Source organism: Strigops habroptila, chromosome 3, assembly GCF_004027225.2.
Source record: "Strigops habroptila isolate Jane chromosome 3, bStrHab1.2.pri, whole genome shotgun sequence".
NCBI classification, from domain to species: domain Eukaryota; kingdom Metazoa; phylum Chordata; class Aves; order Psittaciformes; family Psittacidae; genus Strigops; species Strigops habroptila.
The window spans coordinates 32,285,514-32,310,786 of record NC_044279.2 but is presented as its reverse complement, the minus strand read 5'-3'; the positions used below and the strand labels follow the sequence as shown (position 1 = coordinate 32,310,786).

At 40.2% G+C, this 25,273-nt stretch overlaps 1 protein-coding gene across 1 annotated transcript in view; it reads left to right on the top strand.

Moving 5' to 3' along the window:
• The window catches only part of NELL2 (neural EGFL like 2), a 151,150-nt gene that overhangs the window by 5,421 nt on the left and 120,456 nt on the right, over positions 1 to 25,273 (top strand). Inside the window, exon 3 of the mRNA XM_030478890.1 lies at positions 15,949 to 16,099. Coding sequence (XP_030334750.1) covers positions 15,949 to 16,099 — 151 coding nt within the window. The remainder of the gene's footprint in view (positions 1 to 15,948; positions 16,100 to 25,273) is intronic.

The following is a 25,273-nucleotide window of genomic DNA, read 5'->3' as shown; positions in this document are numbered from 1 at the left end:
AACATTAGTGAATTATTTTAAAATGCTAGCAAGACAATATTGCTATATATCTAGTATCCGTTTGGAAAGATCGCAAGTTTTGGCCCATGACATCATCTCTGGACATTACTAAATAAAGGAGCTAAGAATAAAGCTTTTAAACTAGATGCACATTAACTTTCTCCCATAGAAGTAGGGTTTACATTGCCTATGCACTTCACACATGCTTTTTTCCTTGCCACCTGTCACTGAAACTATGGACAGATGCTTTCTCCTGGTTCCAGCTGAGCCTACTGAAAATATTACTGTTCCCAGCTGCTTGTCACCACCTGGGAGCTAGAGGTTACTGGCCCCACAACTTTTCCAAAGCAAGAGATCATATGAGTGTTCCCATGTCTGCTGATGGCAAAGTTGGCCAGCTTCAGGAGTGAACCTGGCTAACTGCAGTGACATGGATTAGAGAGTCCTGTAAAATCCCCTTTCTCCAGCTGTACTTGTCTCCCAGAGGAGCAGTAACAGCCAGCTGGGGGAGAGGATGCTAATGTTGCCAACTGGCATGGATGACTGCAGAGTGAATACCTATCTGCAGCTTTTTCTATCTTAGAAGCAAGCTGGTTTCTCTCAGAATCACTGAATCCTCAAAAGGTGGGACCTCCAGCATAGAGATCATCTGTAGATAATAAAAACTCCCAGAGTTTTACAGAGATTCAAAACCCTTCACCCCTTAGTTTTCAGAAAGACTGAAATAATAGTTTAATTTTGGTAAGTACTGGAGTGTGTCTCAATGTTAGAAATGCCTAATGTGAGCAATTACTCTATGACAATGTGGTAGCCAGAGAAATCCAGGGTTTGGTGTATCTGAAGCAACAGCTTATGTTTTCTTCCCACTGGTTCTATCCTCTTCCCCCTCTGGCATGTTCTGAAGTAGCCTCTGCACCCATGCAAACAGTAACCACCGTGGCACGCACTGCCAGGGTTGTGATCGATCCTGCTGGGGAGCTGGGCTGGATGAAGGAGAGCCATGAAGAGCTGGGCTGCTTCTCTTGGGGCCTGCAGAGCAGGGATTGCTGCCATGATATATCTGCTTGCTCCGGAAGAGCTGAATATTTGTCATCCTCTTCCTCCTCCTATTAGTAGTGGTGCCAAGTGGTGTTTAGGAAGTGTCTGCTGCTTGAAGAGCCTGCCCAAAAAAGGAGGAGGTAGTATGAGAATCCTGCATTCAGCTCCCATCCCAAACCATGCTGAATTACAATGCATTGAGAACTAGGCTGCACGTACGCACCGTGTAACCATACACTGCTGAGCAGTCATGAATATGCCTAATACTGGAGAATGTGTTGCTTGCCAACTACTGCCATGCTGGCTTATCTGTAAAATACAAGTGGAAAAAGTTACAGGAAGAAAAAACCCTTAAATGTTGCAGACTTGTGATGGATGCTTGTAATGGTGCAGCAGAGGGTGAGAATGAGAAATGGAAGGTGAATGGAAACCTAATTTTTGGCAGATACCAAGGAAATGCAGGTTTCCAGAGAAGAAAATCTTGTAATCCCTATATGTAGTCATTAGTGCATAGTTGATACGAATAATGTTAAGGAGTGACAGAAAACTTGGCTTGTAGCGTTTGGGGATTGCAACTGTCTTAATGGTGAAAGCGTCAAATAGTGTTGCTGAGTGTGTATTAGGCATATAAAGCATCACAAAAGTAGAAGTGTAGAACAATAAAGTTGTTTTAAGTACTGCTCTAAAAATTATGTAATTGTTTATCACAAGAAAAGGTGTTTCACACAGATTTCTTCCTTTTGTTTTTCTACAATGGGCTTTTTGGGCGGAGGGAAAGGAAATAAGCAGAAATTAAATATTCCCTCCTTAGTTTTTTTTTCTTTTTTTTCCTAATACTCTCATCTCTTGCCATGTATCTTGATATGGGCTCTTGTTGTCTTTAAGTCTGTTTAATTCTTAAGAGCATGAATTGTGGAAGAAGCCACAGTGTGGGGAGAGGAATGATACCTGCTTGCTAGTGTTTGCGCTGTCCCTTACCTGCCCAGATCCCCTTGGGAAATGTTGCCAAGCAGCATGACTTCTGTGGCTTTGCCTGGGCTTAGTGGGACAGCTGACATTTCCAGCCTCTGCTACTTCAACCTTTGGAGTGAATTAGTACCCACATTTAAAAATCAATGAGGGTGTGACTCCATTTAGAGGAATGTAATATTTTATTGTGATCTCATGGGCTTGACATGGTGCTTCTCACAGCCAGGTTGCACCTAACATCTGCAATAAATTGAAGTCCCTGGGGATTTGTTTTCTATTGGGACAATGCTGATTCTCTAAAACTTTTTTTTAAGGAGAACGTGGTGGTTCAGGTTAATTCAAACCATGCTCTCTTTATATGCTCAGGATTGCCAAAAACAATTCATACTGATGAATAATAGACAATCACATTTGCATTGTTCCTACCTTCACAATGAGGCCTCTTCTAAAATATTGCAGGTACAAAACCCTTGTTGAAGCTGGTATTATCTCAGGGCTTGACCTGGCGTATTTGTTGGAAAGCTGAAGATGAGTATGATGTGAAGCTCTGGGCATGTATGGAAGGCAAACATATGAAGAGGGTGTCAGTATGGTGGTGTGTGGCACAGCCCTGGTTTATGCTGTGAGAAGGGTCAGGATGGAAGGATGGAGGAGTGGAGGCTGAGGAAGCCCCTCTCCATCAGGAGCAGCTGAGCACAGATGGCTGCTCACTAGGCAGCTGCTCCTGGCAGTGGCCTTGGCTGAAGTTAAAGATGTGATGTTGACAGCATGACAGCTTCTGTCCTGTGTGCCAGAGAGAACCCAGCCCCTGCAGCCTGTGTACCCTGAGAGAGGGATAGTGACTCTTCTGGGTAGCTGTCAAAGCCCATCTTTCCATATTGCTGGGGGAGGGCTGCATTAGCAAAGGGTAGTGACAAGGGAAAATGGGGTCTTGCTACCCTTATGTAATTGCTTTTGCTGTGACATAGTTCTGCAGTCACGGAGCATGGCTGAGACTAGCTGGGTTAATGTTTTTTTTATGGTTTCTCCTCTCCATTCAGCATGGCTTGTTCTCCAGTGAGATTTCACAGAGGACCGCAGCATTTCCTACATGTCCCTTCATCAAAATCAGTCATAATGTCTGTTTTTCCCCTACTGTTTGCTTATAATATGTGGGAAATAGGTTTCCTACTCTCCCCTGCCTTGCTTACGTTCTTCTAGTCTTGCTAGTTCTTCTAGTCTAGGGCATATAGGTGCAGGCTTGGAAAAATAACTCCAGGAGTGGCTAACTTCTCTGCTTCCATTCAGCCTTAAGGGAGGTACAAAGCCGAGCTTGTAAGTTATTTAAAACCAGTGGGTAAGAGCTGGAGATTATATATAGCTGTCATGGGAAACTGTACTTCCATGTAGTGATTCTTCAGTTCTCTGTGTTTTGTCCCATCTGGTTGTGTGCCAAGGTGCAGATCTCCTACCCGTAATCTGCTACCGGCACTGCTAAAGTACAACTGAATAAGAGGTGAAAAATGACTTTGCACTGATTTATTTTTTTCTATTCCCCCCTGTCCATCTTTTGTCTCAATTCCTCTATATTTTGTCTCAATGTTTAAGAGTTGATAATTTTTCCATCTTGGTCTGTGTCCAAAAGATTTCTTCTCAGGAAAATCTGAGAAGAAATATGGTAAGAAAGGGTATTTTAATTTTGTGGGGTTTTTTATTTTTTCCTTGCCTGGTCTTGTTTTCCATTATAAATACCCATTAGGAATGTTCACTCAGATATGTCAGGTAGCTGTTACTGAACTTTAAAAACTTAAAACAAGCTTGTAGCAAATATGTTATTCAAGTCATAGTCCCACTTATGGAGTAAATGTATTTTTTTTTTTTTGTCCTTTTTTTTTTTTTTTCTTCCCTTTTAAACCATAGAATCATAGAATAGTTTGGGTTGGAAGGAATCTTCAAAGGTCACCTAGTCCAACCCCCCTGCAATGACAAGGGACACCTTCAGCTAGATCGGGTTGCCCAGACCCACATCCATGTTTGGGTGGGACGAAGTGCTGTAGCCATTTTCAACATGGAAGAATTTTACAGCAAAAAATTCCCTTTATTTGTTATGTTAAACAACATTTTGTTTGCTTTTCCTTTTTTGGTGCATATGTTTTTGGGGGTGTGTGATCCTGATGACTCCAGAGAGAAGTGTGAGTTTAGAAAACTGACATTTTTGTTGAGCCTTCTTGGCAGATGCTACTCACAACTATGCTGTTGCAAGGTGCTAAAGCAATGGGCATGGTCTAAGAGGACAAGTAGACTAAAAGAGACTTCTGGAGACAGTGTTCGCAAGGCTTTTAGCAGATTAACATATTTGCAGCAGCAACAACATTGCTACAATAGGCTGTAATGTTTGCAAAGGAACCATTACAATCAATATTGCCAGCGATCCATAACTGAGAACTCTTTTAGTGGAATTTGAGTGACAATTTCCCTCTCCGAAAACATAGAGGGAGTATAATAAGAAAAAGTCCTCCAGTTTTAGAGTTGTGATCTCTGTTAGAGCAATGTTTATGGTTTCTCCAGCATAAATGCTTATTTAAGGATAATATGACAGTGGTAACATCCATACTGTTTATCCTATCAAGAGAAAACGACACATGCCAGCCTTGACTCCATGGCTGGAAGTCTACCAGTCTCTAAATACAGTTGTGTAATGATCCAGAAGGTTCCAAAGGAGCTTTGTGGGTTTGAAGTCAATAATTTGTGTTTTAATAACTCCCTAGGCACGCGTTTGTGTGTTGGGCCACAGCTGTTCCAAAGGCACTCTTAAGATTTCCTGTAACATTGGCTAATATCCCTTCAACTGGAAACAGTCTGCAGTTTGCTCAGCACCCATTCAAGGAGTGGGTAGACTTGAGGAAAGCTTTGTCTACCCTGTTCAGTGATGAACTAAAGAATCCCTGCATCATACGCTGTCAGTGTTTGAAGCATAAGGAAATGTAGTGAGAGATTTGGGAGCTTGAGTATTTTTAAAACTGAGTTTGCGTCTGGGTTATTGCATTCACTCTGGGTTTCTCCATTTCACTCCCTAGAATTCACTGATATTTTCTGAAGGGAACATCAGCAAACTTGATTATACTGTAAAAAGGACTGGCTTACTAAGAAAGCTTTTGAAAGAACTTGTGTATGTACAGCTTGTCCAAGGAATGAGAAAAATGTTGTGTGTCTACTATTAGAAGATTCTTAGAGGTTTAAAATGAAGGAATTATTTAATGTTCAAAGAGGTAGAGGTAAGAGTAACATAATGATGTTATAAAGAGAGAGGATTTAAAATAAAAGGAGACTTTCACAATGAACTAGTTTAGATTGTGGAGTAGCTACTGAAAGGAAGTGGTGGAAATCTCCAGACTTGATTTTTGTAGAAGATGATAGTATAAAATAAAATAAAAAATAAATCTAGGAAACATTAGCTATGTTGTAGTCATTGTGTGGCATTGAGTTAATATGCTAAGGATGGGGTGGGTGTAAGTCTTTCTGTACTCTGGAGATCTGAAGCATTGGTGGACTTGTTGTAGTATGGGAGAGATTTTCAATGACACAAAGGGGCATTGAACACCTGATACTCAATCAAACTGGTGCCTTTGAATTCTCCCTAAAACCATTCTTTGGGGCACTAAAGTATCTTCTAATGGTACTCAGTTAAAACTAGTCTACAAAAGTAAAGAAATCAGGATTTGGAAGCATTTCTAATTTTAACTCATCCAACCTTATAAATTGGGCATGTGTTTAGAACCGGTAGCTGATTCACTGGGGCTAGCAGGCACATTCATAGAAGTATGAACTCCATTAATACCTGGCTTAAAAGAAAACTTTTTGCAGGAGAATCTGAACTCTGGTCCTCTCCAGCTTCCTTGGTCCTTCTGGCAACAGTAGCTTGTCTCCACCTTCGTGTGCTTCCTTTCTGTCTGCCCTGCTTACAGCTGGGTTGTGCGTATAGTATTCCTTGGTTTCCCTAATCTTTGATGTTCCTGATTCAAAATCCTTCTAACCTTTACTATTCCAGGCATCAGAACAGGTATCACATGAGTAGGGATTTTTCCAAGAATGCCAGCATGGCTGGTGGCATGGGTGTCCCTCCTCTCCTGTCACGTGTGGTCTCTCTACCACTTCCCCCTCATTTCTGCTGGTACCTGAGTTCTCTTTATGGTCTCCTGCCTTCTCCTCCCATCTGCTGCTGTTTGTTCAGTCTGCTGCTGGAGACCCATGGCTAGCAACAGAGTTGTTGGATGTGTCTGGCATGCTTCAGATGTAATTTTTTCTCACTGGTGGCCTCCCTTACTCCCGCCTCGTTGTGCTGTTTTTGCTGCTGGGAATAAAGGTTTGGGTTTTCTGGAGCTCTAAGTTGGCAACTGTTGACCATTCTCTTGTGTCGAAAGTTAATCTTTCAAGCAAACCACATCATTGTGGTCACTTGGGAAATTAGGGTGGATCTCATACTAGTGCTTTAAGCTCATTATTATGTTGTATGTAAATAAATCAGCCTAAACACTTAGAAGTTTGGAGAGCTAAATGCAATTAACCCTAATATGGGTAAAACCCAATTATACCTCACAAAGCCAGAGGTGACTCAAAACTAGGATGAGAGATCTGAACCTTTGCAAAGAGGGAGAAACCAATTCTATTGGAGAAAAAAATGTAAACCCTCCAGGGCATCCACAAGTGATTGGAGTTGGGCTAAATGACCTCATGAGGTTCCCTCCATCCTAAGTGATTCTGTAAAGGTGTGCAGGTGGTAGGTCCTCAGGAGCAGCATATTGATCACAGGGAAAGGGGGTTTTGAGAGAAAATGACTGAGCAGAGAGGATGAGTAGGTGTTGCTGGTACTTGCACAGTGAGAAGGAAGCAAGGGAGTGATGTGGTGTGTTGCTCAGAGAGTATAGGAGTAGCTACACCAAACATGATCCTAATCCAGAGGTGCCATGGTGAGTGCTAATCTTCTACAATGTGTCATCGCATGACCCAGTTCACCCCTGGAATATATCTTTGAGAAGCTGGAATTGTGTCATATCTTTTGGCAGAAGGGTTGTTAATGTAATCCAGCTGCATCTACACCTAGCATAACCTGCTTGTGTCGTTTATTATTGCCATGAAGTTTGTACTTTTTTGGTTTTGATTGATAAGGCTTTTTTTACATTCAGTAGCCTGCTTTTTCATTTGGAAAAGGCTGACAACACTGCTTCCTCTTCATGCCCTCCCCGTTGTCACGAGTTGCATAGCTTTTTAAATCCTGGCCATGCTATATGACTGGAGACTAGAAATAAATTCAGTCTTTTAGCAGTTCTCATGTGTGTCATGCCCTTATTACAGTAGCAGTAGGGCTGGAAGGCAATGTATTATTTTTCTTATGCTCTTCAGTCTGTGTCCCAGTGTTAACAGCATTTCTTGGTGTGATATTTTTGTTTGTTGTTAGGTCAATTTGACACAAAGTGCTCATGTGACAGTATGCAGCCAAGCATAACTTAGGTGCATATGCCACAGATGGCAGCAGCAAGGCAAACAAGACAGACTTGATTTTCTCCACAGCTTTCAAGGTATTCTCAAAGCAGCTTCTAGAAAACTGCTTTGTACCTTAAAGGGCTGTGAGTGTGTGCATGTATAAATGCAGATATATATTTATAAAGCTACAGTAGCTGCAACCTTTTAAAATGTAGCTGGAACCTGTCTTGAAATGGAGATGCAGACAGAAATCCTACTCTAGGTTACCTCTCTGTCCTTGTTCAAACATAATAGATTTTATAGTGGTATTGGTCATGAAAAACCTAACCAGCATTATTGTAAGTAGTATTTGATACTACCTATGAGGAAACGCATAAAAAGCATGTTCAGAATTTGAGAGGAACTAAGAATAGTATTGGAATATAGACTAGGGAAATTTGGTAATCAAAAAAGTTATTGCATCATATAATTGATAACCCAGAACCTATAAATCACCAGAAAGCATTACAATAATAAATACCTGGGGCAGAACTTACTATACATCACCCATTTTAATTTTCTAGGAGTGGAATTTCTGTTATAAGAATAGAAGTCATCATTTATCTTCATCACTTTTTTATCATGTAATAGGTCCCCACTGAGTAGCACCCTTTCTCCTGGTGATAGTATCTAGCATGGTGGCATAGTTAGAGTGAAAGTGGTAGTATTTCTTGTGGGCAAGGAACAGTGGTTTTCTGTATCATGTATGCCTTTAAAAATTCCTAATCATGTTGATGTGATTCTGAATGTATTGATGTGCACATTCCTTATATTCCACTCAAAAATGTTTGGGAGAGCACATTCATGTTTTCTTTGGCAGTTTGGTGGGAGTTGTTTTAGTAACAATCTAGTGTGGTAGGGTCTGTATTGCTTGTTAAGCAAATCAGCTGCTTCAGCCTCTTGTGCTGAGACTACAGACTTCTAATCTGGACTCCTACACATGAAAAGTTCAGGTTGTCCTACAGTCGGTTTCTTATCCTTTCATTTGCAAAAGGTTTGAAAAATTGTCAGAAATATGCTATTGTAGATGCAGTCACTAGAACCTTTTACTCTTTATTTACTTACACTATTTACCTCTTTATTTACTTTTTGCCTACTGAGTCCAAAAGTCATGAAACTCTCAGTTATGGATCCTACATACTTTTGGAAGAGTGCATCTGACATGTTGCAGTGCAGCCGGGCTGCTTTGCTTTACAATAAATGGTTTCTGCTTGTAATCCTGGTGCAAATTCCTTCTTTGCCGAAGGGACCACAGCCAAGGGAGGATGAGAGATGTCTAAGCGTCTTAGCATTGTGCTCTGACAAATTAACCCTGAGATTGAGAGGGCTGTGATACCTAGTCCTGATTCTCAAACAGGTGTTTATGGACGTGTAAATCCGCCGCTTGCTCTCTCTGCATCAATTTCCCTGTGTTGTACAGATCTGCTAACCAAGCAAAGGTGCCCTCTATGGTTGTTTGTATTGAACTGCTGACATGCTGAGACATCACCACTATTGAAAGGGCATTTCCCTGATCTGTAATTGAGGCAGGGAATCATGCTGAGCAGCTGCACTGTTCATTTGACAGCTTCACTAAAGCGGTTGGATTCTGCTTGTGTACTAGGTGGCCAGGCTGGAAGGAAAGATCTACCTTCCCCATTCCACACAGTACATGTTCTAGTTAAGTATGTATGAGCCATAAAGAGTGTTTTCATAGCCCCAATCTCAAGATCATCTTGGGGTTTGTCCGTGTTTTGAAAGAGCTTGATTGTATTTTAGCAGCTAGCACCTGAACGATTTGTTTTGTAAACTCGCAGGGATGCAAAGGAGGCTGTTTCAGCAGGGGAAGTCAGTAGTTGGGCTGTTCAAAGGTAAGCTTAGCATTACAGAAAGTTTCAGCTTTATGTGACTTTCCTTGGTTTCTAGAAGAAGCCAATACATAATTTCAGAGGCTTAACCCAGCCACTAGTATAATCACTCTCAAAGTAGCATTGTATCGTCTCTTTTTCAGAATGCTTCTAGGCAGATTTTGGTGGTACTATTCTTAATTTACAGTGAATGAATAATATATTACAGCTGTAGATTGCCTCAGTCTTGGATTTGCAAGCTCTGTCCTAAACAGTCATCCAAGTCAGGTGCCAGGAGCTGGCAGAAATGGTTGAGGTCTTGCTACCACTCAATTATCTCATTCTATCATATTGGGTAGAAGGTTTTCCCCCTATTAAATATGTTCTGTTTTAGTTTCATGTGTGGAGTTGACAATTTTTAATGTTTCTTTGCCTTAAAAAAAAATCCTCAAAAGTTAAAAAAGCAAGCAAACAAGCTTAACAAACCAAGCAAAAATTCCCTGGGGATTTTGACCGCAGAGAAGAAAACACTACAAACAAAGCACTTTGAATGAAATCAGGATTACTTATGCAAATGCACAAACTACTTCAAATTACACAAGCAAGTTAGGTCCTTAATAATGTTTGCTTATTTCAGATCAGAGACATTGCAGCTGTATTCAAGCATATGTGTCCAGGCTTTTGGTACCTTTTCACCCTCCAGTCCTTCAGTGGATTTGTGTTCTCAGCTGTGCCAAAATGACTTTAAACACACAAATATATCAACCAGAGTTATGGCCAGAAGTGACACAATTAACGTTTTTTGAGGATATAAGTATGAATGGTCAATATAGTTGGGGGAAAAAATGTGTGTGTCTGTGTGTCTGTTTAGAGACAGATCCTTCTTCTAGTCTCCTGCATCAGTCCATTGTGACTTGTAGGACTTCGTGTATGGTTTGAGCTGGAGGACAGCCCTTGCTGGATAGCACAGCAGAGCTGTAGTTGACATTCAGAATAGAGGAAGCTACAAAACAAAGGCAATTGGAACCTCCCCAAATGCTGCAAGAACAAACTGTGACATTTTCCCCCTTGTTTTTATTTGATTTAATGATTTGGCTTCAAGTCAGTTTTTGTTTCGATTGTTTTGTTTCAGCTGAAGTACATTTTGCCCTCCTCTTCTCATCCACTTAGTTCTGTTTGCATATGTCCTTATTGAGGCATTTCTTTAATGAAAATAAGAAGGGAGGCACGCAGAACTGGTGGTCATTGTGGTGGTGTCTCTGGGGTATCCTGAGGTCCTGATCATTCAACTTGGGAGGTTTGCTCAAGTGCTTGCTCCCAGCATTTTTGAGTTTTTGTTCTGGTGAGACCAGGTAGTACCCAGTTAGTAAGGAACACTTGTGTGCGTAAGTTCTAGATGTACCTGGTGGGATACTGACATATGATTAGATTGTAGTCCCAGTGTTCACTCAGGCTTGGGAACTGGGCAGTTTCTGGGCCCTGCAGGTCACACACCTGCTTTGGGAATGGCCCCAGGGGGAGCTTTTCAGGGTCAGTGGTTACCCCATATCTTGCAGTCTTTTAGACCTGAGGTGGAACTGCAGCACCTTCCCCCAGACTCCCACAGAGCTCCTTCCTACAACCTTGGAGAAACCAAGTCAGGTTCATGTGGGTTTGGAAAACTGTAGCTGCTCCTGTTTTGCTATTCTCTCTGAAATGATTTGGAATCCATGAGGAGATGAACAAATGAGTAGGAAAAGTAACTCAAAATGTTTTATCAGCCAATATCTTATGTATCAATTCAAATAAAGAATCAGGTGTATTAAAAAAAAAAAAAAAAGGGCAAACCAATCAACCTTCCCACTGAAATATCTAAAGCATAACACATCTAGCAAGGGTTTAGTCTAATAAAGGTTATTTTACTTCTTTCTATCTTCAGTTTACATTACAGGAATGCAACTCCTGAATTTGAATGCGCTGTGCTCCACTTAAAAAAACCTGCTGTGCCCTTTCAACCTTGTAAAGATTCTGCTTTTGGGTTGTCATTGCATGCTGCCCGTAGGCTGGGAGCAGCTTAGCCCATGTCGGTTATTTAAATAAAAGAACATTATAAACAGTCTATTGTTGTTGTTTGTAGGCTATGTGAAATCCCTAGTTAAGAAAAAGATCAGTCAAAATTTTTAATATGGGGAAGTGATATGGTGTGAATGTATGCCTGTGACACCGATCCCCTCTAGTGTAAGGAAGATGAAACAAAATTGAGCTAGCCTTATTATATTTTCCAGACCCTTTTTAGCCTGCAGCCCTTCTCCTTTTTCTCACAAACCACTAAAATTTAATTTGGATAGTTCAACAAACTTACAGTCAGATGCAGAATTGATTTATAGATGCTGCTATTAAAAGCTGATTATGTGCACACGAAACAAACTGTGGAGCTCAATTAATTAGGATGCCTCCTTCAAAGACTCTTCTGCAGGAGTTTGTTTTATAATTCAGTTCATACAGTATATGTTTAGCTTTAGATGCACTTCAGAAACTCAAGAGCACACCCTTTGCTAAGACAAGTTATCCATTCTGTTTAATAACTCTGTGTTTTTATTATGAACTGGAAAACATCTGTAATGAATGGCTTGTCCTAAACCCACATTTGCATGTAGTCTTTCCACTGTGATTTAGCAAGCTGTTGGTGCTGCATGTGGAAACTGTCCTGCTTACCTCCAGTAAGTTGTTCGTGGCTGCTTCCAACACGTTTTTTTGGGGAAGATGGGGTGTCTGGGCTAGTTAAAGCTGGATCAGTTGCTTGATATGGCTCCTCATAAGTTTTCATGAGTGCAGTTATCACCATAAGGATGAGGAGAAGCAATTAAAGGCTGGTGACAGGGCAAAGAGTAGAAAAGGGTAGAACCACCTCTTTCTGCAGCATCAGTTTAGGCTTTTGGACCTCTGGAGTGAGTCCTTTTGAAAGTTAGACTTACTGTCTTGGTTACAGTGCAGTAATTATCATCTCGTGAGCATGACTGAAATGACAATATCTGCACTTGACACCTTCAAGGGAAGGAACACCTGCATTTCTTAGGTGTTTGCTGCAAAGTTCTGACTGCAGATTGTCCCTGAGGGGAGAAGGCATGTCCTAGTTATGAGGGCTGTTGCAAACACAGCATAGAGACTTCTAAGTTTGTCCTCTGAAGGTCTGAGTTCCTGCAGGTCTTATGGTCAGTGGTTTTCTTCACCAGGTTTTCAGGTTGCTTTGAAATGTTAGATCTTAAAAGACTTGGTTTTCTGTGCCTGTTGCCAGCTAATCCACCTCATAACTAGATGTTGCAGCTGAAGGTTGACCAGCTGTCCTGGGTTCAGCTATAGCAGTCATTTTTCTCCTGCTTAGTAGCTGGTGCAGTGCTGTGTTTTTTAACTTTCAGCCTGGGAACAACGCTGATAACACCGATGTTTTTAGTTGTTGCTAAGTAATGTTTATTCCAACCAAGGACTTTCTCAGTCTCATGCTTTGCCAGGGAGGAGGGGAAGCCGGGAGAAAGCAGAGACAGGACACCTGACCCAAACTAGCCAAAGGGGTATTCCATACCACAGCACGTCATGCCCAGTATATAAACCGGGGGGAGTTACCCGGAAGGCCCAGATCACTGCTCGGGTCGGGCTGGGTATCGGTCGGCGGGTGGTGAGCAATTGTATCCTCTCCCCTTGTTATTTCACTAATCGTTATTATCATTGGTGGTAGCAGTAGTGGTTTTGTATTATACCTTAGTTGCGGGACTGCTCTTATCTCAACCCGTGGGAGTTACATTCTTCCCATTCTCCTCCCCATCCCTCCGGGAGTGGGGGGAGGAAGAAGCGGGGGGGGAGTGAGCGAGCGGCTGTATGGTTCTGAGTTACCGGCTGGGCTCAAACAGCACCTGCTGTTTGTCTGTGTCCTTGTAAATTGTTATCATTGCCAACAATGGCCTGAATTAATTCTCTCTTCTTCCAGCCTCTTTCCCTCAGTCTGTTGTATTTTTTTTCAGTACTTTTGCTAAATTGAATGCCTCGAACCAGCCTCATGTGTTATCATGTGACGGTTATTCCTTCTAAAGGCATTTCCATGCTATAAACTTTGACCTGAACAAGGAGTGCAATGTGCTTTGAGTTTGTATTTTTTCTTTCTTTCATTGTCACTTTGAACTTCATTCGTCTATACAGATGGAGTCTTAACACTGTGGATTTGTGAGTTGCTGTGGTGTGGTCAAGCCGAACACATACAGGGTTCTAGGAAAGTAAACGCAATATGCAGGTATCATGGCTAGAGACACATTTCTCATTCAAACTAATAGTTCTCTCCTTATTTTTGCCCTCTAATATGAAAATATTTATGCCTTTGGTTTTGTGTATTAGAAATGTTCACAGTATGAGATTTTTATGTAACTGTTGAGAAATCACAAATTATTAGCTGAGATATACCAGTCTGATTTTCCAAGCTATTATGGAAGAAGTCCAGTTCCAGTAAAGTGTTTTCCTCTGGTCTTAAAATGATTACTAGAAGCCAAATGTCAAGAACAAGCCTGAATCAGTATTTATTGAGCACAGCTGGTGATCTGTCAAGCACCTACCACTGGTGTTCAAAGGCAATTGGAATGAAGGATTTGCACTGTTGTGTTAGTGTAAAAAGAATGGATCTAATGGATCAAGGACCCTTCAGTTGTCTTTCTTTAAGAAATCCACCTGGTGCCTGCCCTGAGCAAATGGTGCTGTGCTTCATCAGAGTAGTAATAATTCAGAAGGCTGTGTAGCTTTTTTGGTACAGCAAATATGAACTGACTTATTTGCAATACCAAACCGGAATGGCCATGTGTTTAGGCAGTTTAATGCTCTAGCAGTTAATGTGACAATAATCTTTATAGATAAGCTTCCAGCATGATCTTATCAGGTCTTGATGCTATTGTCTGTATACAAGAAGATAGTCTAAGGCCATGGTGAATGATTATAGGGTATCCAGATAAGGTTTTATAGATAAAAGGATGGAAAACTCTCATCCTACCGTGTCACAGGGGTGACATGAGTAAATCTCAAAAAAGGTTCCTCTCTTGAGGGTTTAGAGGCAGCTCTGCGTTTCCCCTGCTTCTCTCAGTGAAGCAGTGAGGACTGGGAGGGCTCTGGAGAGCTCCACATGATGGCAAGGGTTTGTTTCCTTGCTAAAGAACAGGCCATCTGTAGTGCAGTGTTTGCATCCCAATAGCTCCAGTTAGAAAAAAAGTGCATGTAGGAGGGCAAGCTAAATAAGTATGTGTGACTGGAATTTGCCTTGTATAATGTTGGGGGTGCATATACTTTCTTTCGTCAGTTGCTAATGAGAATATCATAGGTATTTGGTAGAATTTTCATCAAAAATTACTTGAGTTCAGCCTCGTGTGACAGTGTGCAGGACCTTCGTTGGGACTTCAGGGTTGCACAGGTTGTTTAATTTCTTAAATGCATATTAAAAAATAGTCCTGGTCCATGAACCACAGTAAACTCTTTGCTGTTAATGCAGAGTAGTGTCTTCATAGGTAGAGCTTAAAAAGTAAACCTGTTTTTAAGAACAGTGGTGTAAGCTTACTTGAGAGTTCAGTGTCCAGCACTGCCAAAAGAAAATCACCTTGCAGAAAATCTAGTGCAGTCAGCTCTCTACTGCCATTGCTGTCCCTGAATTAGTGTCCCTGAGTTAGAGCACGATGGTCAAATTGCAATGACAAGAAGCTTGTGAATTGATTTAGTTCTTACACAGTTGATTACGCATGCTAATGAATTGACTTTGTGCATTAAAAAAATATATTATTTTTTTCTAGTATAATGTACTATGGAAAACCTTGGGAATTGTTTCTCTAGCATTTGACATCTTATTTTTTAAATTATCTCTCTAGAGGGCTTAAGGCTGGGCCTTCTTATTTTTTATGCATGTTCCGCGCAAGTTCAGCAGAAACATTGCTTCAAGTCTTGGTTGTATGTGGGTTTTTAAAAGCAAAATCTTTATTGTGTGTGTGCAATTACTCTAACAAATGTTCATGACATCCTGTGCAAGAAGCAGCAAGAATGTGCTGCGCAACTGGAGTATATAGTGATTAATTAGCAACAATGTATTTTTAATGATGGTGAGGTTTTAAGTAAATTTATAACTATTACTTGAAGCTGAGTAAATTGTGTCCCCCAAGAGATGCTGCTCTTTTTTTTAATTCCTCCCCCCCTCCAATTAGCCGTGCACAGCTATTAAGCATAACATTTTTGTAGAAGTCATTAAGAAGTTGCCCAGGTCAAGCTTCACAGCTTAAGTTCATACCCAATGTTGTCACTCAGTCCACATTTTGGACGAGATATTAAAGGTACCATCTGGCCATCCATGGAGAAAGTAGAAGGGTTATCACCCTGTGTTAAAAACAAAACAACCCACCCATACCCCGAATAGAATTTTCTAGGTGTCCTAGAAAATGTGTTCTCTTTCATTGGAATGGCTTCCACTGATTGTTTAAAATACTTTGGTCCCTGCTTTTTCCTGTCTGTTCAGTTGTGCTCCTCGGAGGCAGCTTGTTATTTTGTAAGCTCTTTCAGTTGAGGATGTAAAGTAAAACAAGATTTTATATGAGTGTTTTTTCTGTTTCTTCCCTCCCCCCCCCAGATACCTCAAGAAGTGTCAAGGCATCTCCGGAAACAGCTGAAATCTTTTTTCAGAAATTAAGAAATAAATATGAATTCACAATCCTGGTGACCTTAAAACAAGCCCATTTGAATTCAGGGGTTATTCTCTCTATTCATCATTTAGATCACAGGTAAGTAATGCTACCTGTATGCTAGTTAAGGAAAGTATGTGTATTAATGCAGTCAAAAACTGAACATAAATTAGAGCAAAATTGTTGTGTAACAGGTCATTTGCAAATATTTATAGTGTTTGGGTAGGCATATTATGCAGATTCATAAAAATTCAGAAGTTGAAATCAGTGAAGGGAGAGTGGAACAGCTGTTCTCTTTAAATGTCTCTTGCCACCGAGGGCATGAAAAGCCAGTTCTCTCTTGTCATTCATAAGCATAAGGACCAGATGCTCAGCTGGTGTAAAACTGTCATGTCAATATAGCTATGCTGATTCACAAAGCCTGGCCCTGTACATCCACCTCTTCACCACTTGGTATGTAACACTGCAAGCAGTTTAAAAAAAAGCAAAAAATCCTCCATTTCTGGGCTTACAGCTCCCATGAACGGGAGAGCACTTTACTCAAAATGTTGTCAAAAAACTAAAGTGAATAACATGGAGCACTTGAGGATTATCCCTTTGATACGATAACAACTGCTGGAGAAATAAGGTATTCTTTATATATCTGTCTGAGTAATAGCTATTAAAGATAACTGCCCTATGATTCTGTGACAGAATAAAAAGGGGTTTTAAAATGTGCACTTTCTAAGCAAGCATTATCACGAGCAACAGATGATCTCTGCTTGAGGTTCATAGTCCTTTTTATTTTCCCATGTAAAATCCAATAATTCTTGATGATGGTCTCAATACAAAATAGCAAAAAAAAAAAAAAGTGAAGACAGATGTTCAAGCGAAGCAAAATGGCTGTTTTTTTACATGACTGTACAAGTTTTCATTAGCAGGCATAGTGACAATTATTTTGTGCTGGAAGATGCTCCGATTCTACTTTTTTTCTATTTCCCAGAGGCCCCATCTTCTGCAATTCACCTATTTAAAAAAAGCAAACAACACAAAACAAACAAGAAGAAGAAGAGAAAAGGGAAAACATTCCCAAGAATCATTATATGCACACTTTGTATAAAGATCTTGAAGTGTTGCAAGGGGGTGGTTGAATGCCTCTTGGATGGTGTTTACAGATGTTATGCCATAGAAGAACCATGGGGCTTCTCTTTTAACTGTTACCTAATTCTTGTCTGCAGGAGTGAGAAATTTGCAAGGGGCAGAATTGGGCAGCTGTATTGGGCAGAGGCATTCAAACTCAGACTGTACCACTGTATGTGCAAATCACCCCAGATATAAAAGTTTATTCTGTCTCAAATGAGAGGGTAGTCTGCAGAGTAGCTGTGCCCTGACAAAGCCTGTTCCTATGTTTGAAGGATGAACATAGATTGGTTGGGATATTGCTAGGGCTAATGCAACTATATTTGAAATACCAAAATTAAAGATGAAACCTTTGTGTGCCAAAATAGCTGCAGAGGTGGGCAAATAGGTCACCAATGTGAAACTCTCAGACTTTGGAGAAGAGAATAAGCATAGGCTTTTTGAAAGAAGGCAATGTTTGCTAGAAAACCTTTCCTGGCCCCCAAAATGGCATATGGAAAGAGACATGCTGTAGAAGATCAGAAAAATGTCTAGTGTATAACTGGACAAAACTCGACAAACATTAAGTTGGAGGGTGGTGAACTGGGAGAAAACACTTGCCACTTAATGAACATGAAGAGTGATAAAATTACAAAAAATAATGTGCAACAAACTTTCATTGTAGGGTTGCAGAAGAATGTGAGATATTGTTTGGGAAAGTAATTCTCGATGTGAGTAAAGCTGGGCAAGTAGACCCACTACTGGGCTTATGCAAACAAGAATGCATTGAATTTTTTCTATCCAGCAGCAGCAAAGAAAAGAAAAGGTTAGAACAGTGCCTGGTGTCCAGGTCACGTGGCTGAACAAACATAATGCTGCTTATATCATTTGAATCTGGTTCATCATGTCATCTGCCTATGCCCATATATAATACGTTTGTAAAAGGGTGACACACAGGACTCTGAAAATCCTATTGTTTTATATTGGTATATTCTTAGAGCTGGGCGATTAGATATTTTTAACAATATATTGATGACATTGGGACTTTTTCAAGAAATTTCTTTCATACCTTAAATATTTGCAGGTTTTATTGTTACATTTTCACCATCTTTGTTTATCTGCATATTGGAATTTGAACTAACTGCAATGGAAAACATTTGTCAGGGTTTATAGCTGAAATCAGGAGGTCTCTTTATGTGTATAGGTATTTTAGCTGAATGTATAATTATGTGGCATTGATGAGAGTTTTTGAGGCCCCTTTTCTTTTAACTGTGGAAACTCTTAGTACTCTAATGTTATAATGTTAGAGGTATGAAAAATGAAGCTAGTACCCAGTTCATATCTTGCTGAAAAAACCCCCTCCTACCACAACTTTAGCCACTGTGACCTCTTAGTCTTACTATGTCCTCTTAAATAATGCCTAGTGTTTACAATTTTTCTATAGGAATGTGTGCTTTATGGTGGTTTTAGGGATCTCCTTGTAAGCCTTTGGGTAATCAAAAAGGAAGAAGAAAAAATGCCTTCTAGGTGATTTGGGCAAATAGTCACTCAGCTTTGGGTGAGGCAGCTAAAGATCAATCTACTTGTGAGTATTTCATTGCTTGCTTTGGGAGAATATTAGGTAACCTATTTAAAAAGAAACTTGAAGAATGTGCTTTAAAAATGTTAGGTCTAATCTGATCCCCTTACAGTCAGGGAAAATCTTCATTATCTTCAGCAGGCGTAAAACCAGTCTCAACAAGCATGGCCAGAAAGAACTTGCAGCTATTAAATTAAATGTGCTTTTAAGTTTTTAATGAACGCATTCTGGTCTATTCTGTGCCAGGATGTACAGAAGGATGTCTGTGTGCCACCACAGTGTTTGATCAATTTAACTGTGTTAAAATGAGGGCTGACTTAGGTGTGGATAATACTGGAATTAGTCTAGCATCTCTAGAGTCTTCTGTAGTATCTCCTATGGCTTTAATTTTCTTTTATGATGAATGACAATAAAGACGAGAATGTAGTTAAAAAGAAGCACTTGGATGCGTTACATTAAATAACTGCTTCTTCAGTGCTGGATTTCCGTCTCTCTGACCTTGCTGACTTCTGACCAAGGACTTGCCTGTAACAGTCCTTTATTTCTTACGCAACTCCCTGTCACAGCAGTCATCATAGTTGGTAGCAGAAGTAGCAATGTCAGACCTGACTCCATTCTTTTGCATCAGCTTTAGCTTTGAGTAGCTTCTCTGATGTCAGAAAGTCGTGCTACTAATTAGCTGCTGCCTCATGGGATAGAATCACACCTGACTGTATTCTTAAGTTCTGGAAGTCAGTACTAGCTCTGACTTTCTGCAGTGAGGAGTGGAATGGTGTTAAGGAAGGCTGGAGGTGGCAGTTAATGAAAAATATAACCAGTTATCACACTGGTAACTTCTCACATGTTTTACTTTACAGACATTTCATAACAACTAATGGTTCTCGGGTAAAGATTTGTAGGGTACAAGAAAATCAACATGTTTGTTTAAAAGTGGAAAAAGGTATGTTCACTTATTCAGTGGCTTGGGAAATATTTATGCGTTTTTGAAAATAAATCAGAGTAAAAACTCATCCTCTCTTTGGATGGGCCTGGGGACTTTGGTGCAGATATGCTAATTTACAACAACTGAGGACATTTCCTAAATGGCAGGTACTTTTTAAGTTCTGTAGTTTTCTTTAAAATTGTATGCTTAAAATAGTTTACATGAATCAGAGTTTACTGATTTAGTCTTTGTTGTCTAGTTCTATGGGCTTTTTTTGTTCTGTGTTTGTTTTGTTCTTTTTTGCTGGTTCTCATGTGAGGAGCATTAAAAAATGAATACTTCCACTGAAATACGGTCATGCAACTACTTAAGGCCTTGAGTCTTAAGAAGTTGACAGAACTGCTCTCCCGAAGTTTCCCCTCTAATGTCATATAGTGAATACTGTCCCCAGGCTATCAGAGAGATAGACAAGTTCTCTGTGTAAATCTGAGGCTTGGGCATTTGCTGAGGTTGGGCTGTTGCTGTCACCACAAAAAGTTCCTGAAAGGATTTTCTGCAGACGTAGTAATCTTTTTCTACTCTATTAAATGATTTTTTTCCTTTTCCTAGTTGAGTAGCAAAGTCGTCTTCTCCTTTTATGATGAATATCCTTTTTCTCTAGTATTTAATATGATCAGATCTATTAAAAATGATCTTACAGTGAATGAATCTGAAATGATACCTGTTACTATCCCTTTCTAATTTACTCATATTCTTCTTCAGAGATTGCTTTTTTCCCCACTGACTAGAGTGGCCAAGGAGTTCAGGCAGTGGTAGCTTTCAGTATACCTTCGAGGTGATCCTTTCAAGAAAACTCTTTTGGTGTCAGGGAATCCATATTGCCCATCAGTAACCCTTCAGATGAGTTTCTGCATCTTTCTGGGCAGATTTATGTATGGCATATGTCTGAAAGGTAGAAGTTACAAATGTTTTCTTATCTTGAGAGCATCACCTTTACCACATAGAGTGCCCTGCCTAAAATATATTGTTCTTTACAATTACAAGATAAATATTTTGAACGATGCCTTAGGTCAAGTGGAAGCACTGTTAAATGCTGATTGCTGTGTGCTTGCTCTCAGCCTTCAGTTTAAGCTGTATTATCCTCTCCATTTCACTTCCGAATTTGTGTCACTTTTTTCTTGATGGAAGAATCAGCAGAGATATGATTTTAATCTGTGAGGGGGTTATAATATATGTTAGGTCTCACTATTCCATCATATATTTTCATTTAATTGGCAACAGTGGAGAGATGTAATAAAGCTTTTCCTCCCTTTGTGGTTAGATAGCTTTATGCAACTAATGTTATATTCATATCTCTTGAGATACTGTGTATTAGGGCTCTTAAAGGATGAAATCACTGGATTGTAGTTTAACCATTTTTTTCCTTCAGTTAATGCTTTTTATATCTTGAAACAGAATACTGAAATCAATAGAATATTATGGACAGACATTCGCTACACTTAATTGTGTATCTCTACTAATTTATTAAATTTCTGCCTTACTTAGCACTTTCTTTCACAGCTGTTGGTGTCTTGTGGTTATCTGCTGTCAAATGGGCTGCACTGCGCAGCAGTTTCGGACCTCTTTCAGTATCTAGGAGGAAATTATCTGTGATGATTTCTTTCTTACTGATTTAGGTGTACAGGGAGATAAGTTGGCAGAGGTGTTCATTCTGTCACTTGACCATTACATTAAGATAGAGGTGGGATGGCTTTTGATATATGAGTGTCTGTATTTCTGGCCTGTAGTGTGAAGTGTCCTCTCAGACACCACAAAATCTGCTGCAAAAGCATTACACTGAGAATAACTTCCAATATCTACCACTTAAGCCAATACTGTCAAGTTATGTTGGGTTTGTTTGAGGGAGATCTCCCATCAATAACTTGCAGAGCAGACGTTAGGCAAGAATAACATGGGGTTAATTTTTAGAAGTTAAAGCTGTACATGGCTGTTCCCTCTGCCAAAAGTAGTAGTAGCTTATTTCTGCTTTTTAAACCACTCTGTGCTGTTTTTTGGTGTCCCAGCTCTGCCTCCTGTGCTTATCAGGAATGCACCTTCCTCCTCCCCACTTGTCCTCCATAGCTATCCAGTGCAATGAGCAGTGTTGTGCTGAAGCAAAGCTGAAGCAGTTGACCTTTTTTGTGGTGAAAGAAAATAAACAGCAGAAGAGATGTAAATGCCAATGATCAATAGCTCGCTGGCTGGGGTGCTTCAGAGGCATTTTCCTTGCAGTGTTGATCTCTGTTCTGCCTGATTTGGAGAGGGACTTGAACTTGATTCTTTTCCGTCTGAGACAAGTGTCTTGAGCAGCGTCATTCTCTCTTCCCCTCCCCACTCAGTGCAGTAAAAAGCTTTGTTGGCGGTGCCTGGCCAGGGCTAAGCCAGTAAACCAAACAGTGCCCAGGCTGGAGCACTGGCCTGCAGTTGTCCATTCTGCATAACTGTTAGCATCTTCCTTGGCATGCTTTTAGCACCCTTGCAGATGATGTCAGGGCATGGTTTGTGGAGCAGCATTGGCCAGGGACTGTTTCCAACAGGTAGTGTGGAAAAACCCACCCATTTCAGGGAAAAAGTGGGAGAGAGCACCCATATGGATGTGAGTTGTAGTGGAGCACCACTGTTAATATTTGTCTTCAAGGCCAGGGAGTGGACCTTGCTGGCTTTGTTTATTAGGAATGGCAGAGGACTTGATCTCAACTTGCTGAATTTAGGTTGTTCTTGTACCTACCTTAATCTTTTTGATAGATTAATTCTATGTAATGGAAGAGCCTTATCAGGTTCACCTGGAAGACTGGTCTTTCTGTCCCGTTGTTTGTGCACTCTGTTTTGATATGGGGAATACCCTCTTCTGATTTCGATCTCTCTTCACTTGCAACTTCTGCTTTCAAATAGGTAATAACTGCAGGATTAAAGAGTGTTTGAGAGTCTTTCAGAGTGTCTTAAGTTTGCTCTCTCTGTCTCTCATTTTAACAAGCATTTCATCTGGGATCCTACAAGCCTTGCTGCAAGAATGTTTGCTTCTATCAAAAGGTTTGGTTTTAATGAATGGATCAGCATTTTTGGAAAAAAAAAAAAAAAATCTATGTCAGAAAATTCTGCCTCTAAAACTACTCAGTGAAAGAAAGGGACAGAAACTGAAATGGTGGCTTTCCTGCCCACTGTGCATTTGCACTGGGTGCTACTAATTTATACAGAACAGTAAAGACCATTATTTATCACTCCCTGGCAAAACCGCCAGTCATGTCTTGCCTGTGTAGAGCTCTAAATAGTCAGGGAAAAGGGCAAAGCCAGTGAAGGCCAAGCAGTAGTGTAAATGAGAGGTGGGGGTTAGGTTTTCACAGGTATAGTGCAGTTGCCACTTGGCATTTAAAATCCATTGGGAGATTTTGATGTTGTATTGTTCTAGGGAATGCACCAAGCAGTAAAAATTCCTAGTTAATGTTTCAGAACACTTAAAGTGTTACCTCTAAACACAAAAATAAGGCTTGTGCTGACAGCCCAGTCTTCATACCATGGAAAATAGCAAATAACACATTACTGAATGTGGTAATGTGCTCCTGCGTCGTGTGAATTGCTTTTACATCTTCATAATCTACACCCAGCAGAACTGCTTACTGCTATTGTAGCCATAGTTTACAATAAATAGGGTCTACTGAATAGGATCTTTTTTTTTTTTTTTTTTTTATTTTAAATGTTTTATGTAATTGTGCCTAACAAAAAGCCAGGACTTTGGTATTAAAAATCTTCAGATAAAGATTTTTATAAGTAATGGAGTTAAAGATTTTGATTTTTTTTCTTCAGTACATGCTCTTCTTTAATTTTATTGGTTTTCCTTTTCTTAGTGTAGATCAAAGTGATGAAGGACTCTCTTAACACTATACCTATAAATGTGAGTTGTAAAAGTTTAAAATCCCCCCTGTAATAAATTCATAAGCAGCAAACATGATATCTTGCCTTTAGCTTCTAAAATATTTGTCTACATGCTGTAGGTAGAAGTTGAAATTATTAGTTGCCTGGAGTAAGAGTGGACAGCTGCACTGTGCATTTGCTGCGTGAGCAGGGATGCCAAATGAACGAGTGAGCCATCAAAGACTTAGTGTTACCAACACTGGCTGATAACTGGCTGTTAGCTGGAAGGGCCATACCTTCCTCTTCTCAAATACCTCTAGTAGGTACACTAGGACCGCCTGGTGTTTCAACTCCTAATTCTCCAGCTTTTTACTGTACATCCTGACCTGCTGACTCTCAGCTCTTATCCAGCAGTTACAATAGTGCTGGGCAGCAGAGGAAACATCACTGCTTTCTGTCTCTTAATTCCTCTGGGGCGTTTGAGGCAAATTTCTTCTTAGGAAGATAGGCTCAGACTTAGTACATAAGGCATCTCTGGCTTGCTAGTTTCCAAGCAGGGCATCTGATCTTTTGGTGGCCTTGGCTTTTAGCTTTGCAATGACTGCATGCACAAAGTAATTTACAGAGAGTAATAACCCTTTTTTTCAGGTTGGTATTTTCTTGTCTGTATGTCACACATAGTAAACCTAAACACGTATCATCTCCCTGCGAAGTTAAATCTGTTTGACCCAAAGTATTTGTGTGGTCTTTGGGGGAGTTAAAATCAAGTAGGCTTGTATTGATTAAACAACCACAGAGATCATGGTAAAGGGGAAAGCAGGTTCTGCTGTTGTACTGTGTTTCTCATTGCATTTTCTTTTTCACTCCAAGAGCTGTTTGCCTTTTGCAGTGTGAAAGAGCACCTTGGAGCTGTTGGGAGAACCAGCAATAGCATTAAAAATGGGACAACTTTGGCGCTGCTCTCCCTTGCAGTGGGTGGGCTGGGCTGGTGTAGACAAGAAACTAGCAATTCAGCTGATGAGGTCCCCCTGAAACTTTTCAGTAATGAGATTTCTTGGTTAGGAGAAGACTGCAGCACCGTGCAGTTATTGTTTCCTTTAGGAATCAAGATCACCTTCTTTTTCTCTCAAAAAATTACTAATCCTGAGTGTACAGAGAAGTGTGGAGTATTTTTGCCAGTATAAATGAGTTTTAAAAATCCAGGTGTGTTTGTTCATGCTTGGCTTACTTTCTCAAAAAGTCTTCCATACCTTTGGAAAGCACGTACCCAAGTGTTACAGCCTCAGAGATGGCATATGAAGCCTCACTGCAGGCAGCCTTTGCTTTTCTGCCTGTATCTGTTTGTCAGTGCTGAGGCTTGTGCCATCTTCTGAAACTCACAAGGCTGAGCCAGAGCTGTTTAAGTCCAGACAGTTAAACAAATTTAGAAAAGTGGAAGAGCAAACACAATATTTTGTAAAAAGTGAAGTGAAAAGGATTCACTTGCACTTCCCTGTGTTTAAGTGGAATGGCATTAGTTCAAGCTGAAGGCAGTATTGTTTAAGCTGTTGTTCCACTTGCTTTGCTAATTGCATTTTGCTGTTGTTTCTACAGATTATCAGTAAAACATAAATTATTCTCTTAATTCTCCTAATGGCTATTATTTTCTTTTTCATTTTGATGCATGTTTTCTCTAATGATCATCAAGCCTTTAGAAGGTAGATGTATTTGTTATTTTACCAAATGGAGATTGCCTGTGCATCTCAAAACAGTGTGTTAAACACAGTTAAAACAAAACTCCAACTAT